The sequence below is a fragment of the Corticium candelabrum genome, chromosome 15 (genome assembly GCF_963422355.1).
Source record: "Corticium candelabrum chromosome 15, ooCorCand1.1, whole genome shotgun sequence".
NCBI lineage: Eukaryota > Metazoa > Porifera > Homoscleromorpha > Homosclerophorida > Plakinidae > Corticium > Corticium candelabrum.
Genome location: NC_085099.1, coordinates 3,718,147 through 3,732,401, shown reverse-complemented (window position 1 = coordinate 3,732,401; position 14,255 = coordinate 3,718,147). Strand labels below are relative to the sequence as shown.

General features: G+C 44.4%; 1 protein-coding gene across 2 annotated transcripts in view; it reads right to left on the bottom strand.

The window, feature by feature from the left end:
• LOC134191078 (CD109 antigen-like) overlaps positions 1 to 14,053 on the bottom strand; it is a 41,150-nt gene extending 27,097 nt beyond the window's left edge. The window contains exons 1-18 of one of the 2 annotated variants that reach the window (XM_062659639.1): positions 13,991 to 14,053; positions 13,859 to 13,893; positions 13,608 to 13,745; positions 13,402 to 13,530; positions 12,636 to 12,977; positions 12,480 to 12,557; positions 11,867 to 12,124; positions 11,455 to 11,799; positions 9,810 to 9,953; positions 7,978 to 8,331; positions 7,558 to 7,926; positions 6,361 to 6,501; positions 4,079 to 4,435; positions 3,889 to 4,014; positions 3,724 to 3,822; positions 3,293 to 3,661; positions 3,186 to 3,231; positions 46 to 209 (exon numbers count right to left, since the gene is read on the bottom strand). In XM_062659639.1, coding sequence (XP_062515623.1) covers positions 46 to 209; positions 3,186 to 3,231; positions 3,293 to 3,661; positions 3,724 to 3,822; positions 3,889 to 4,014; positions 4,079 to 4,435; positions 6,361 to 6,501; positions 7,558 to 7,926; positions 7,978 to 8,331; positions 9,810 to 9,953; positions 11,455 to 11,799; positions 11,867 to 12,124; positions 12,480 to 12,557; positions 12,636 to 12,977; positions 13,402 to 13,530; positions 13,608 to 13,745; positions 13,859 to 13,893; positions 13,991 to 14,037 — 3,541 coding nt within the window. In that variant the 5' untranslated portion in view covers positions 14,038 to 14,053. Of the gene's footprint in view, positions 1 to 45; positions 210 to 3,185; positions 3,232 to 3,292; positions 3,662 to 3,723; positions 3,823 to 3,888; positions 4,015 to 4,078; positions 4,436 to 6,360; positions 6,502 to 7,557; positions 7,927 to 7,977; positions 8,332 to 9,809; positions 9,954 to 11,454; positions 11,800 to 11,866; positions 12,125 to 12,479; positions 12,558 to 12,635; positions 12,978 to 13,401; positions 13,531 to 13,607; positions 13,746 to 13,858; positions 13,894 to 13,990 lie in introns of those variants that run through there. The other variant, XM_062659640.1, reaches the window with a different exon arrangement.
• Positions 14,054 to 14,255: the final 202 nt, after the last annotated feature.

Sequence of the window (14,255 nt, the reverse complement as noted above, 5' to 3'; positions counted from 1 at the left end):
TCCATTTCAACATCAAAATTTCTATACAACAAAAGTCAAGCCTACCTTGAATCTGAAGACGAGTCGGTAAAATGTACTCGCTGCCACTGCTCGTCAGAGCCGCCTCCATGTCAACCCTTCCCTTCACGCCATGAAGCATCACATGAATGCCTGACTGAGTACCGGAGCGAAGAACGTTGGACGTCACAATCACGTGTCCTTCACAGCACCTACACAATACACAACAACAACATTCAATCATGCAGTGTTCTTCCTCCAATACAATTTACGCGTCTCTAGTAGCAAGTTTGGAAATCTGGTCACAAGCCAGTTGCCAGTGGAATGCAGAAGTGACGTTTATGTGCACGTGTTATGAATGCATGCATGTACACTGAATTTGTTAAGCAATATGAATCACAATTCGGTGCAAATGGGTGTAACTGAAGGTGCTAGCTATTAGACACAGACAACAGTTTGGATTTTAATGTCAAAAGGAACTGGCATGCATGCAACACAGCAAAAGAAAATAGTAAACTAACAACAACACTATAGTATGTCAGATCACGTCAGCCTAAGTCATGTGTCTCTATGTCTGTCCTTAATTCTTGTATATCTGCAGGTCATACAAAGCTTTCCATTAGCCTGAGCTAGTACATGTAATGATTTCTCAATCACACCAAAAAAGTTGAGGGGGCCAGTGCCCCAGTGCCCCCCACCCCGCAGTTCCTACGGCTATGCTCTGCAACCAGTGTAGTTGTACTGTACGTGGATTGTTTGCAATACAACGTATACACAAGCACTAAGTAAAATAGAACACTCAACAGTTACTGCTTTACTCAAGCACTAATGCTACTTTCAACTGGTCACTCTCCGGTTTCATAGAACCAAACGTTTTTGACACTATCTTAACGCAAGTTGTCCAGTTCAATAAATAATATGTAAAAAGGGAATCCAGTTGTCAAAAGTTGAAGACAGACTTCATGTTCTCCCCAGAAATTTTTCTCAATCAACCCAAGGACTTGATGAAGACTCACCCCTCAGAGACTAGGTTGTAGGCTATCCTTTAAAAAATTTAACTCATTTCAAGGGCAGCGAAACAAGAAGTGGCTGCCCCTTAAATATCGGATGGGGGAATCGTCGCTCCAATACTGGACGCTATGCAATGGGATTTCGTTTCAGTGAATGATGATCAAAGAAATACTTTGGAAGTTTGTTGCTTGCAAGTAGAAAAACTATCGGATGGTGTTGCTGTTGACTCGCTTGATACACATTGTTGTGACCGTTTGTGTGCATGCTCCTCTGGTTACTTCTGTCACAGATTAATCAACGATAAATCAAACATATTCAGTTAAAATCAAAATACGGCAGGTTGTTACAAAATTTTGCCCCCACACCCAAATCCAAAGGAGCTTCTGCTGCCCCTGCATTGAATCTTTGCTAAACTCATTGATGATTCAACACGGCAACTCTGTTAGCCCATGCCATTCACAAAATGCCACATTCTCTCCAGTAATCCAGTATAAGGCTCGCATAGATTTCATCATAGCTTCATCATACTTGGAATTTCTGTGACTGAATGTGATCATTAGATGATTCATGTTCCTTGACAGCATCTAACAGCACCGGATCCAGGAATTCTTGAAAAAGGGGGTTTACCGTTAGCAGTTATTTATAGAATTACTAATTTTCCTTTTCTAATGAAATTATATGAAATTATTGAACCACGCCTATTGGAAAAGAGGGGGTTTCAACCCCCTGATCCCCCCTCTGGATCCGGCCCTGATCTAATATTAGACGAGAACAGCCACCATTGCACCAGGCATCTCACTCCACTTGTGTCCACCCTTTTTAGTCTTCCAATTCTACTATAGGTACATCTGGCAGCAGGCACTGCAAACAACTTCACAGAATTTGAAGCAGGATGCACCGTGTTATCATTTTGACAAATCAACCAAGGTCTAGTAGAGCAGCTGAGCTCCACGTCGTGAAACAAGCAGGTGCATCAACTCTAGTAGTCTACGCTTCTTTGCCAACGTTTGTTGGCATCCAGCCGTGTACACGCTCAGAACCTATCCCGGATATTACATAAAGTTCCCAGACATTATTCATGCTGAGTTCTATCTAATACATACATATAGGTGTGTGGTGTGTGGTGTGTGTGTGTGTGTGCGCGCGCACGTGTGTGTGTGTGTGTAGAAATTGATGCTTGTATAAGCAAAGCAAGTAAAGTTTTTGATTCCTGAAAGAAAAGGGTATTTACCAACAGGCAGTTTTCAATCTCCACAAAGATGAAAGTTTTTCGTGCTTTGGTGAGACCTATTTTGCTATATGGATGTGAGACTTGGTCTGTTACACAACCAAACTTGCAAGGCTTAAATACATTCCACATGTGGTGCATTCGATCGATTCTTGGTGTCTCAGGATGGAATAAAATCAAGAATTCAGACAATTTAGAACGAGCGTGTGAAGACCCTATTGCTATGACAAAACAGAGACGATTGCAATGGCTGGGCCATATGCTGCGCATGAGTGACAATCGTCCCCAAAAACTACTTCGCAGCAGACTTAGTAATGCAACAAGACCAACACATGGGCCTAAACAGAGATGGATAGATGTTGTCACAAGAGACCTCAGGTCATTACATATCAGTCTTCGTGATGCTGATGATCGTGCTGCTTGGAGAAGTGCTATTACGCTGCATTGCCAAAACCCATAGTGGGTATGGTGGAATCAAGGGTGTGTGTGTGTGTGTGTGTGTGTGTGTGTGTGTGTGTGTGTGTGTGTGCGTGTGTACGTAGTACTGTACATACCAGTCTCATAGCGTGACCCTAGAGGAACCCTACAACTCAGACTAGAAAGGTCTATCTAAGTCACAACCAGCAGGTTCAAGGCTTCAACCATATCTCAACCAGCAAAATGCCCATAAAGCTAGTTGTGGGGAGAACACTGAGACTTGAATAGAACTACCATCACCACTTAACATGTACAGTATGTTGCAAGGTATGAAAACCTGGTCTACTGTTTCACAAATTATAAATAACAGTGGTTGCAAGTTGGGGGTTTATTAGACAAAATCCTGATGCCACATGCCGCATCAATAACCAGAAACTCCACCACACACACGCGCACGTGCACGTGCACACACACACACACACACACACACACACACACACACACACACACACACACACACACACATTCTCACTTCTGCCACCATTCCAGCTTCGAACAATCAACATAGCACCGTTTGTCTACACCAAACAATAATAAAAACACCCAACAAAAACAACATCAACACACCAAGACACCAACCATGTATTTTGTATTTCGCCTTCATTCCCGTTCCACGATATCCAAACCGACTCGTCGACGTAAACGTGATAAACAGCCGATTGCCAGACGACAGAATAGCCGGCGGTCTAGTCTGTGGACAAATTCTCCTCATTTCTTGCGGAATCGAAGTTTGGGTGACGTTATCGTCCAGCACGTTCTGAACCAGAACGTTCGAGTGCTGACACGGTTGGTAACCGAGATCAAGACCTTCGAACTCCAACGCAATAATCTGACCCGAATGAGCTTGGATCTCCCAATTACAAACGACTTCAACTCTTCGCAAAACCTTCCCGTAGTTTGACGACACGATCGTGCCACTCGAGTTGGTCAAAATCGGCGGACCACAACCTGCAGTATGGCAAATCAAGTTGTAAAAATCTATTCCAGTTATCCTCGAATAGTATACTAACTCAGTGTGCAATCTTGCCCGGCGAATCCTTTTGCGCATGCGCATTTATTTGGCGCAACGCAGACGCCACCGTTTTGGCACTTCACTCGGCTACAGATAGCTAGACATCACAGAACACACGCATAGCATGTAGAGACCAACACAGTCGTTCAGCATGAAATCTCACGATCGCACTGTCGTCCGTCGGTCGCCACTTGGTAACCAAACTTGCAGTAACACTCATAGCTACCGAACGTGTTCAGACAATTTTGCTCGCAGTCGTTCAGTTCTTTGTCTACGCACTCGTCCTCATCTGCCACACAAACACACGACACTTCGACACTCGGTCTACAAAACGATGCATCGAATGGACACACCTGCACCACAGCTTTGCTTCGAAAAGATGATATTGTCGAGCGCTATGCGACACAGCTGGCACACTTCAAACCGAATCTGCATGAGATTCCGTGGCGACGCCGGCAATGAAATCGTCGCCAGAATCCACTTGCCCAGCGGTCCCTGCAAGAGTTTCCTGCTCTTGATCTTGCCGCTGATCAGCGCTTGAATGGAAAATCCCCAGTCTTCGGGACCCTGCATGAAAGGGTCCATAGCGTAATGAAACGCCATACATCTGTAGTTTTCAAAGGGAAGAATGGGTGACTCGATGTATTCGAATGTTTTCTCGCCGAGTTTTGTGGCGAGAAATGAGCGAGCAAATGTGATGTATCCAGAATCTGGAACACACGGGTTACTCCATCAACATCTCGATGAGACATGTTGTCCGTGCAAATTAACCAGCCGGCAAGCACTCCAGATGTTGGGTGGGCCAGGTCTTGTATGGCCAAGTCCCGCCCGCAGTAAACATAAAAATAGCTAATTTATTTAATCACTTGAATGCACAGTTGCTGGGTGAAGCTTCGGCAACTGAAGCTAACGCCACCTGATAATGCAATAGTCTTGTAGCTACAATGGCAAAGCAAGTTCCGTCTGCATTACGTTCTGTTTTTGGGAATGTGGGGTACAGTACCATTACGTAAATGAGATCAGCCTTACAGTCCGGGTCTGGGCAAGCTCTACCTAGATTTGAAGCCTGGTGCCTCAGGCGGTTCAAGAAAACCCGGCACTCCGGGTAGTTTAGAACCAGAGCTCTGGTTCGGAGGTGTTTGTGTCCTCTGCCCCGGATGGGGTTGTCTGTCTGCGAGGTGATTGATCGGGTGCTCCAGACAGACCTCTCAACTTTGTCTTCGCACAAAAATCAAGTCGTTTGTAAATGACCACGCCCATTAAATGTGTTGAGATTCTTGTAGAATGTCCAACGTCGCTGTAACGGCAAATCAGGGAGGAGAGAAGACAGTTGGCTTGCCTATTGCATGTAGTTTCTGTTGTCTACATACAATCTTCTATATATTCACTAATGCGATTTCAACCATTCACCGTTCAAGACCAAAGTAGGCGTGGTTAACAGCATATTTGTTGGACTTTCTTTACGTTTTCGTGCTCCAAGGCTTTCAAACGTTACCTTTTACCGCAGGTAGATAGCCTGGATACCTAGGTACAAGCAAGCAAAGCCGAATATAGAGTCTAATACCCCATTCACACGAGCACAGTTCCAACTGGGCCGAGCCGAGCCGAGCCGAGCCAGCCCGGGCTAGTAAAGCGAGCCAGCTCTTGTTCACACGACATCTAGAGAAAAGCGAGCCAGCCGAGATAGTAGGCGTGTTCCTTGGTGCGCACGCTAGCTATGTTGTTTGTAGAGACACTGCACGCCCGTTCGTGAGTATCCCGCTGCCTTCATTTGTTCCGCTAATTTGACGAAAACTTCCCTGTTTCTAGCACAGCCTTCAATTTGAACCTGGATGCTGTCCTCACCCCACAGTTCAATGAGGTACAAGGTTTTGTGCTCTGACCATGCCATTTTCGTATCTAGTGAGCATGCGTAGCCGTCGTGCATTCACACAATGATTTGAAGCCGCGGTGACCCAGGCCAACGCGTGCTGGCATGGCAAGTTGTGGTGGGCCAGGCCAGCACGGCTCGGCCCCATTCACATAACGATTTCATTCAGCGCTGACGCGTGCCAGCCCGCACTGGCCCGGTTAGGAGAGCTCGTGTGAATGGGGTATAATTCAAAGAATCTACTATGTCGGGAAAGACGGGGCTAACGAATCTGCAAAAAGCGACTGTCCTCTAGTGTCTCACAGTAGGCTTATTACAAGAAAGGACTGGCAATCGTGAAAATTGGGCACAAATCGTGAGACGTGGCCGTAAATCGTGAGTCTCACGATGAAATCATGAGAATTGAGGTCTGTGGTCCAGATCATGGTTCAATGTAGTTCGGCATTCGAGTTCAATGATACTATACCCCTACTGTGAACCCCTCCCAATGCCAACCCAAATTGCATTACAATGCTGTGTAGCATGGTGTTTTCACTAGCATGTGTTACTTAACCAATATTTCCGGAAGTTCTCATTGAAAGCCTGTTAGCAAAAATCCCATTTCACAAGTTGGGCAGGCAATGGCCCACCTGGCCCACCCTGCTCCGCCGGCCCTGCAGACTCATACACAGGCTGACAAACGCAATGTTTCATGATTTCTCGACTGAATCATTGCATTAGAATGCACTGAGTACGAGGCAGACGATGATGAGTTTGTTGTCTTACATCCTTGTCCTGTTGCATTACGTGGCAAGTATCGTAGTCCGGATACTCCCACGTGGGTGACGACCACCCAGTAGAACAGAGCACTGCTTGTCTTTTCGTTCCAGTTGCAAGATGTTTCTTCGTCAAAAGTACAATTCATAGCTAACACAAATGTGTCAATCATCACATCCACCTGTATGTATGTACGTACATGCATACACTCAAACCTCACTAATCTGGGCAGTATAGAACCAGGTGCTGCCCGGAGCCCAAAAACGTGAAGAAAGATAGGAGGTAATGTGCGTTATTCTTGGAATCCCAGACTACTCTTATGTAAAGGTCTGGTACACACCAGTTTTACTTACAGTATGCGTGTACAGTACACTTGTACTACACTGTAATGTACAGTACACCTTCTGTTAGTCAATTAATTAATATCAATTAATAACTATAAATAATAAATTAAAAAGTTTATAGTAATTAATTAAGACTAATTAATAACTATTAATTGATTAAACAGTTTATAGTAATTAATTAATATTAATTAGTTATTGTAATTATTAATTAATTAAAAGTTTATCGTAATTAATTAATATTAATTAGTTATTGTAATTATTAATTAATTAATTAAAAGTTTATAGTAATTAATTAATACTAATTAATAACTATTAATTAATTAAACAGTTTATAGTCAAATTTTGAAGCTATATCGAATATACTGAAATTAATCGCTACTGAAATTTCTTGATTTACAGTACATGTACAGCATGTTTGAAACAAGGCTGTCATCCCCGTTATTTTGTAAGAGCCTAGATTTGTGCCAATTGTCGCCTTTAGTATTGTGTTTCAGTTGTATGGAATTCTCAAACATTCCTTAGCTGTAAGACTTTGGACTCCTAACTACTGTTTCTGAGCGTGGCGCACTCCTACTGGAGCATGGCACAGCACCATGCTGTCACGCTGTAGCGACAACCCTGGTATTGGTAAAACGGTGCCTGGATCTCGGAAGTCTGAGGTTCGAGTGTATATACATATATACATACATTAGGTATGTCATACACTCAATCATCACATCTGACCTGTACGTACGTATGTATGTACATACATACATACATGTACGTGCGTATCTAAACACACACACACACACACACACACACACACACACACACACACACACACACACACACACACACACACACACACACACACACACAACACCTGATTGACAAGGTATCGTCTTCAAATCCTGAATGAGTAAATTGCCACTGCTCTGAGGGTCCTCCGGTTTGATTAGAATCTCATGCATGGCCGTCCTCCTGTCTAGCAGAGGAATCGAAATTGATGCACTGTACCATTTGTTCTTTGAACGACGTTTCTTCGGAATAGTAAAAACAGTCCTCGTCCTTTCCCTCTCCTCACCACTCACCATCACATCAGTGACAACAACTCGAGTGTTTGGAAACACCATTTCTCTATACCTGAACCAAATACACGTGTAGCCTTTGTCGTGATCCGGAACGATATTGAACTTCAAATACGAGTCAGAATCGTACACACGATTGTTGATCGTATACACAAAAAACGACACTAAAAAACTTAGTTACCATAGCAACAAACCTTAAAACAAACTATACAAACCTCGTTTTTGTTTCGAAATGCCCTTATTTGACTTCAAGTTGTTGACCGACCCTCCAACGTCGGCACTCAGAATTACATACACTTCATATGCCGTTTTCCCACCTGTGCCCGCTTCCAAGCATCTGTCCGATCGTCTGTACTGTAAGTAGAGTGTCTCGGCATTTTCTGACGAGTAACACTGTCCTCCCGCCTTCAGGGCGAACACGCGAAACCCAAACGCCCGAGCAGCTCTCGCACAACTCAAGATAGGAAACTTACGCTGATGCGGGTAGTCCCTGAGTAAACCAGCCTTATCCTCGAGTGACGGCATATCATTGCTCTTGCCTGCCTCCCAGCAACCCTTCGACTGATATCCTAACATAACGACAACATGAAAATAATGCGGTACATGGCAAACATGGAAATGTTTGCTGGTTGAAACTTTCAAAGTCTTTTGCAACAAAGACCATTTCGTAGGCTAAAATTTTCATAGTTCCAACTTTGAAGCACATCACGTGATTTTATCAGTGACATGATTCCACCAGTCACGTGATTCCATCTATCACGTGATTTCATCAGTCAAGTGATTTCATCAGTCACGTGATTTCATCAGTCACGTGATTTCATCTGTCACGTGATTTCATCTGTCACGTGGTCTAGTCTACCTTGACACTGCTGAATTGGTTACAAAAAGTAGGAGGTTGAGTGAAGACCATGTCTTCTGCAGTTCACTGACATTCCCGGTCTACCACCTTCAACAGTAGAGGCTGCAACATGATTGTCATGTGTGTTCAACAGTTGCTTCAAAAAGGTCCCCCTAACAGGGCTGACCGCAAGCGATCGAGGGAGTGCGAGTTCTATTGTACCCTAGTGCTCCTAATGTTTTTCAAGTAATAATCTTTTTTTGAAATTTTGACTTCAAAAAATAATAGGATAAACAGAAAAACCATATTTTTGTCTCGAAATTGTCGGTTGTTCGGGCTTTGGTTTTTGTACATGCGCATGAAACATCGTCAAAAATGGCTGCTAGACGAAGCGTGCAGCTCAAGATGCCAACTAGAAATGTTTAGAGAATTGAATCAGTTTGAAGAATAAACAAACAAATCATTAAATCAAAAATTACCAATATTTGCACATCAAGACCTCAGAAAAATTAAGGCCTGTCCACACTGGCAACTGGATTGCGATCCAACTGCAACGCTGTCCACACTTGCAACTGGATCGCGATAAATCCAATCCACATCGCGAGGTGGTTTTGATCGCAATCCGATCGCGATCGGTTGAATCCAATTAGAAATAGTGGGCGTTACCTTCACGTACGCTACGCATGTAGTCAGAACATCTAACACTCCTCGCTCGTCTTTGTTCTCGCTCACCTTACGTCGCTGTATCAATGCTTTCCACAAGCAAGGAAGCCGCCACACGTACACATCGGCTATCAGTCACGTGATATCAAAAATGAGGTGGAGGTAGCGGTTTCAAAGTGCAGTGTGGACGCTCACTATCCTGATCGGATCGCAATCCATTCTGGTCCAATGTGGACAGGCCTTTAGGATTCGTAAAAAATTCTAAATTATTTTTGGAGTCTCAAAAGAATTAGTCTCAAAAAACATTAGGAGCAGTAGGGTATACAGTCAGTGAGTCCCTCAGAAAAATTATTATATGGCATTTTAAAAAGTTTGATAATACAGTACAACAGTATCATACGGGCCTTTGTGCGCACCAGCCACGTGATATCCTGGCCACGCCCCATACTTTTTACGTGGTGTTTATTTTCACAAATAAGACATCAACCACAAAAATTTTAAACGTGAGAAAATTTCCACGTTCGCAGTAGGAACAATGGTACTCACTTATTGATAGGTCGGAATCGATTTCGCGAAACAGGTCTTCGGGTGTGCCGATGCCGATAGTGCTGAACAGGAGATCCCACGAGCCGTTTCTCGAATGCCGTTCCAAGTTACATCTTATTGCTTGTTCTCTCACACAGTCGAGTGCTAAAGACAAGTGAACAAAGTTACTGTAGATGAGAAGGGTCATGATGTGCTTCACTGTGCATGACCCTTCTCGGCCAGAATCTGCTGTGCTTGCCTATGCACTCCAATTACAGTCAGTTAATTAATAATGAAACTCACGAATAAACGTCACAACTACATCTGAATCACATGGTTATGGAAACACGTCATCTGTCCTACTGGTAAACTTTCACTGTCTTGTTTTACTGCCTGTTGTGTCTGGTGTTTGGCAAAAAGACATACCGTGATACGGTGTTTCTGCAAGTAGTGCTCTGTGCTCACCTCATGCTCAAATAAAGCCCATGGTGACCCTATACAAAATAATAATGCCCAATGCTCGATTAGTGCCCCACTGGGGTAGCATTCAAACCCAGTTATATGGATGCATGTCTATCAATGTGTGCGTTTGAGATGAAATGAACACCCAGATAGAACCACTGAGTGATGATGAAGATTCAACACTATGCAACAGACCAGGAATATGACTCACGTGAAAAAAGGAAAAGTATCCAGGATACATAACAGTAACACTGTAAGTTTAGATTACTGTAGTTTGTTTGTGTCGTTTGTGTAGTGTGATGGTATGCAAACAAACAATGCAACAGTCTCTGTGCTTGCAAAATATTAACTAGTGCCCCGTGCTCGAATAATGCCCCATGTTTCAGAACTATGGAATGGGCACTTTACGGAAATATGGTAACTGGTAATAGCATATGGCATACTAAGACTTCTTAAAATTGGTGCTTGCCACATTGGCCAGAACATCTGTTTGTGTACTCAGTCAGTCATATGGGGATTGGGAGTCACACACGTTCCAGCTAACCCGACACACAATTTCAATTAAGAAGGCCACAGTATTCCAGACATTACAGGCAGAAAAATATGTTTACTTAGCTATTTTGGTCACGTGTCACGCGGTTGCCTAGCAGGTCGATCGTACATCACATGACTGGCTGGTGTTACTATCGTTTCACGCGTCGGTAATCAAGACAGCAAAGACAAAGAGTACAAATGACACGTTTCAATCACGTGATTCTAACCTAACTGTGAAGTCACTGATTTCATTACTAATTAATTGGCTGTATATTCAGTAGTAATGAAGTGCAGAGGGCATGCACAACAGATCTGAATGTCCATTCTTAGTAAAAGACTGCATAGTAAGGCACACACAGTAGACAAAGGTTGTTTCTATCATCAGAAACACAATGCAAAGGCAAGTACAGCAGATCCTAGCGGAGAAGGGTCATGCACAGTGAAGCAGAGTATGACCCTTCTCGACTTCAGTACAAACTGCATGAACGTAACCGGATTCTAAACCACTTTGCATGGTAAATAGATGAGTAGATAGGAGATGCGAATAACAATAGATTAACACATGGCAGACAAAGGTATACTAATGTACAGACAATGGTAGCAAGAAAACTGATCCATAACAATAAACATAACCACAGAAACAACAAACAACGAGTGCACACTTACTTACCCTCGCTACAGCTCGAATAACCAAACATATCGACCGCTAACACAGCTGCATTCGTCTGGTTTGAATCGATGTTGCCACTCAACTGAACACGAAAGTCGATCCCGTCGGGTATCCTGATGTACCCCCAATACCATTTGTCAGATATGGTGCCATCTATGTCCAACTCGGATTTCACAACATCGTCAACTCCAAGTACTCTGACTGTGAGAAGCTTCATGTCGGCACTGTTCACCCAATACAAAAACGAGAAGCAAATTCTAGTCTCTTGACTGTACAGAGGACTCTGAATGGTATGAGTCTCTACTCCCACTTCGTTCCCATCACGATAAAGAACCATAACAGATTCTATGAGTGTAAAGATACCTCGATCGTGACATTTCGTAAATCTCAAGACACAAAGCAATAGTTTCACCTGACTTGGACTTGCTACATGGTGCAAGAGCGCACGTTTCGGTTTCCATTTTGGGATCTTGAGTGTAGCACCATGGTTTTGATTTTAAGCCTCCGGGATTCCTGCAAGTGTTTTTTGCTTTTTTTACTTCGGGATACCGTTTTGGAAAGAACGAGTGCTTGTGAGGAGACTGTGACTGCCACGACTGACACAATCGACCAGATGTAGTTGTCGATGTGGTCCCTCTGTATGCTCGACCGTCATCTCTGTAACAGTCAGCTGAGCAACGCCACAACAACCAATTAATTTATGACTACCACACACACGCATGCACACAAGCACGTGGGCAGACAGACAAACAGACAGACAAACACAGACAGACAAACAGACAGACAGACAGACAGACAGACAGACAGACAGACAGACAGACAGACAGACAGACAGACAGACAGACACACACACACACACACAGAAACACACACACAGAAACACACACACACAGAAACACACACACACACACACACACACACACACACACACACACACACACACACACACACACACACACACACACACACACACACACACACACCACACCACACCACACGCCTCCGCGTTCACAACACCAACTCACTCAGTCTCCATTTCTCTGAGCTTGACTTCCACTGACAAGCCTTGCTCCCAAACGAACACAACTGCAGTTTCCTAGCACCTAACAAAGACACACACAGCAACCATGTCACACACACAACCAAACGCAAAAAATTCATAATTCAATACTGTGACCCACGTTCGACAACAAAGTAAGACACCCTGAGGGATGTAGGAGATGGAGTTACAAGTGCTGCCTTGTACCTAATCACCACTTTCTTGTCTCTCGAGAACACAAACGGTTTCAACGGTGGCCAGTTCTGCTCACTGCTGTAAATCAAGCGCGTCAACTTCACCTGGTCACTATAGATCTCGAGCAAATCGCCTGCAGCGACGTCGAGGTCAGTCCCACGGATCTCGACCCTCACTCGTTCTCTGTTCCTCGCAATGATCGTCCACTCACACAGAAGCGACTTGCCATAGGACGGAAAGATGAAGCGATTATTTGGCAGAGCAGCAATAATCAACCGTCCACAAGTGCCTGCAAGGTACCACGGCCAATAAACACACACACACACACACACACACACACACACACACACACACACACACACACACACACACACACACACACACACACACACACACACACACACACACACCACACAGACAGACAGACAGACAGACAGACACACACCACAGACAGACAGACAGACACACACCACAGACAGACAGACAGACAGACACACACACACACACCACAGACATTTTAGTTCTAATTGTCTTAGACTGTAATAGCGATGATGTGTGAAAATATATGTATTGACAGACAGACAGATAGACAGACAGACAGACACACACGCACACACATGCACACACACTCACCACGCACACGCACACACCACACACGCACGCGCAGACGAGCACACACGCACACCGACCTAACACTCGAGAAGAGAACTTACGTTTGCACGGGCAGAGAAATCGCACCTCGTAGTCGAGACATCGACGATTTTGCTGATGTCGATTGCGACAAACGAAGCCGTTATCTTCGTCACAAGTCACCACTTGTCCGGTTCCGATTGCAGACAATTCTAATCGATTTATTATTGTTGCCTTGTGGTCACACGCACACACACACACAAGGATATTGTTACATGGCTGCACTTACTTTCCTCTGACGTGCGACATTCGATCGAGCGTGGATACCAACAGACGTCGTATCCGTTCCGTTTCAACGCATCGATGCTCTCCACGTCACCGTCGTCGTCCGGCTGGTTTCCGTTAACGAACGGCGTCCAGCAAAGGTCTACACACACGCACAACGGACAGGCCGACGAGTCGCACGTGCCGAGAATGTAACGCAATTAGCGCAAGGCGCGATGAGAGCAGCTTGTGTATCTGCAGTCTATCGCCACTCACCTTCCTTGTCAGCTTCTCTCGCCTCGCACCAAACACTAAACAGAGAAAATCGCAATGAATCGCAAGCGACACGTTTGAATCGTCGAAACGCGAGGCGTCTCGTTTGAGTACGAAACCGCAGCAGTCAAGCACCTTAGCAATGCGAACGCGAGCAGCAAGAGTGTCCGGTCGGCCGCCATGTCGAGTCCGCGCAGCAAGACAACCGGGTTGCCGCCAGTCATGCACTCTGTCAAATGGCAGACCGTTCACGTGCTTGTTTGCTCTGGGGGCCACACCTCCATATGCCTTACATTGTCATGCTATTGAATAATATACTTAATATCCCAAACAACATATTTTATGTCCATACTCCTACAGTTTCAATGAAACACAAAGCACTAAAACTAGAGTGTTTGTG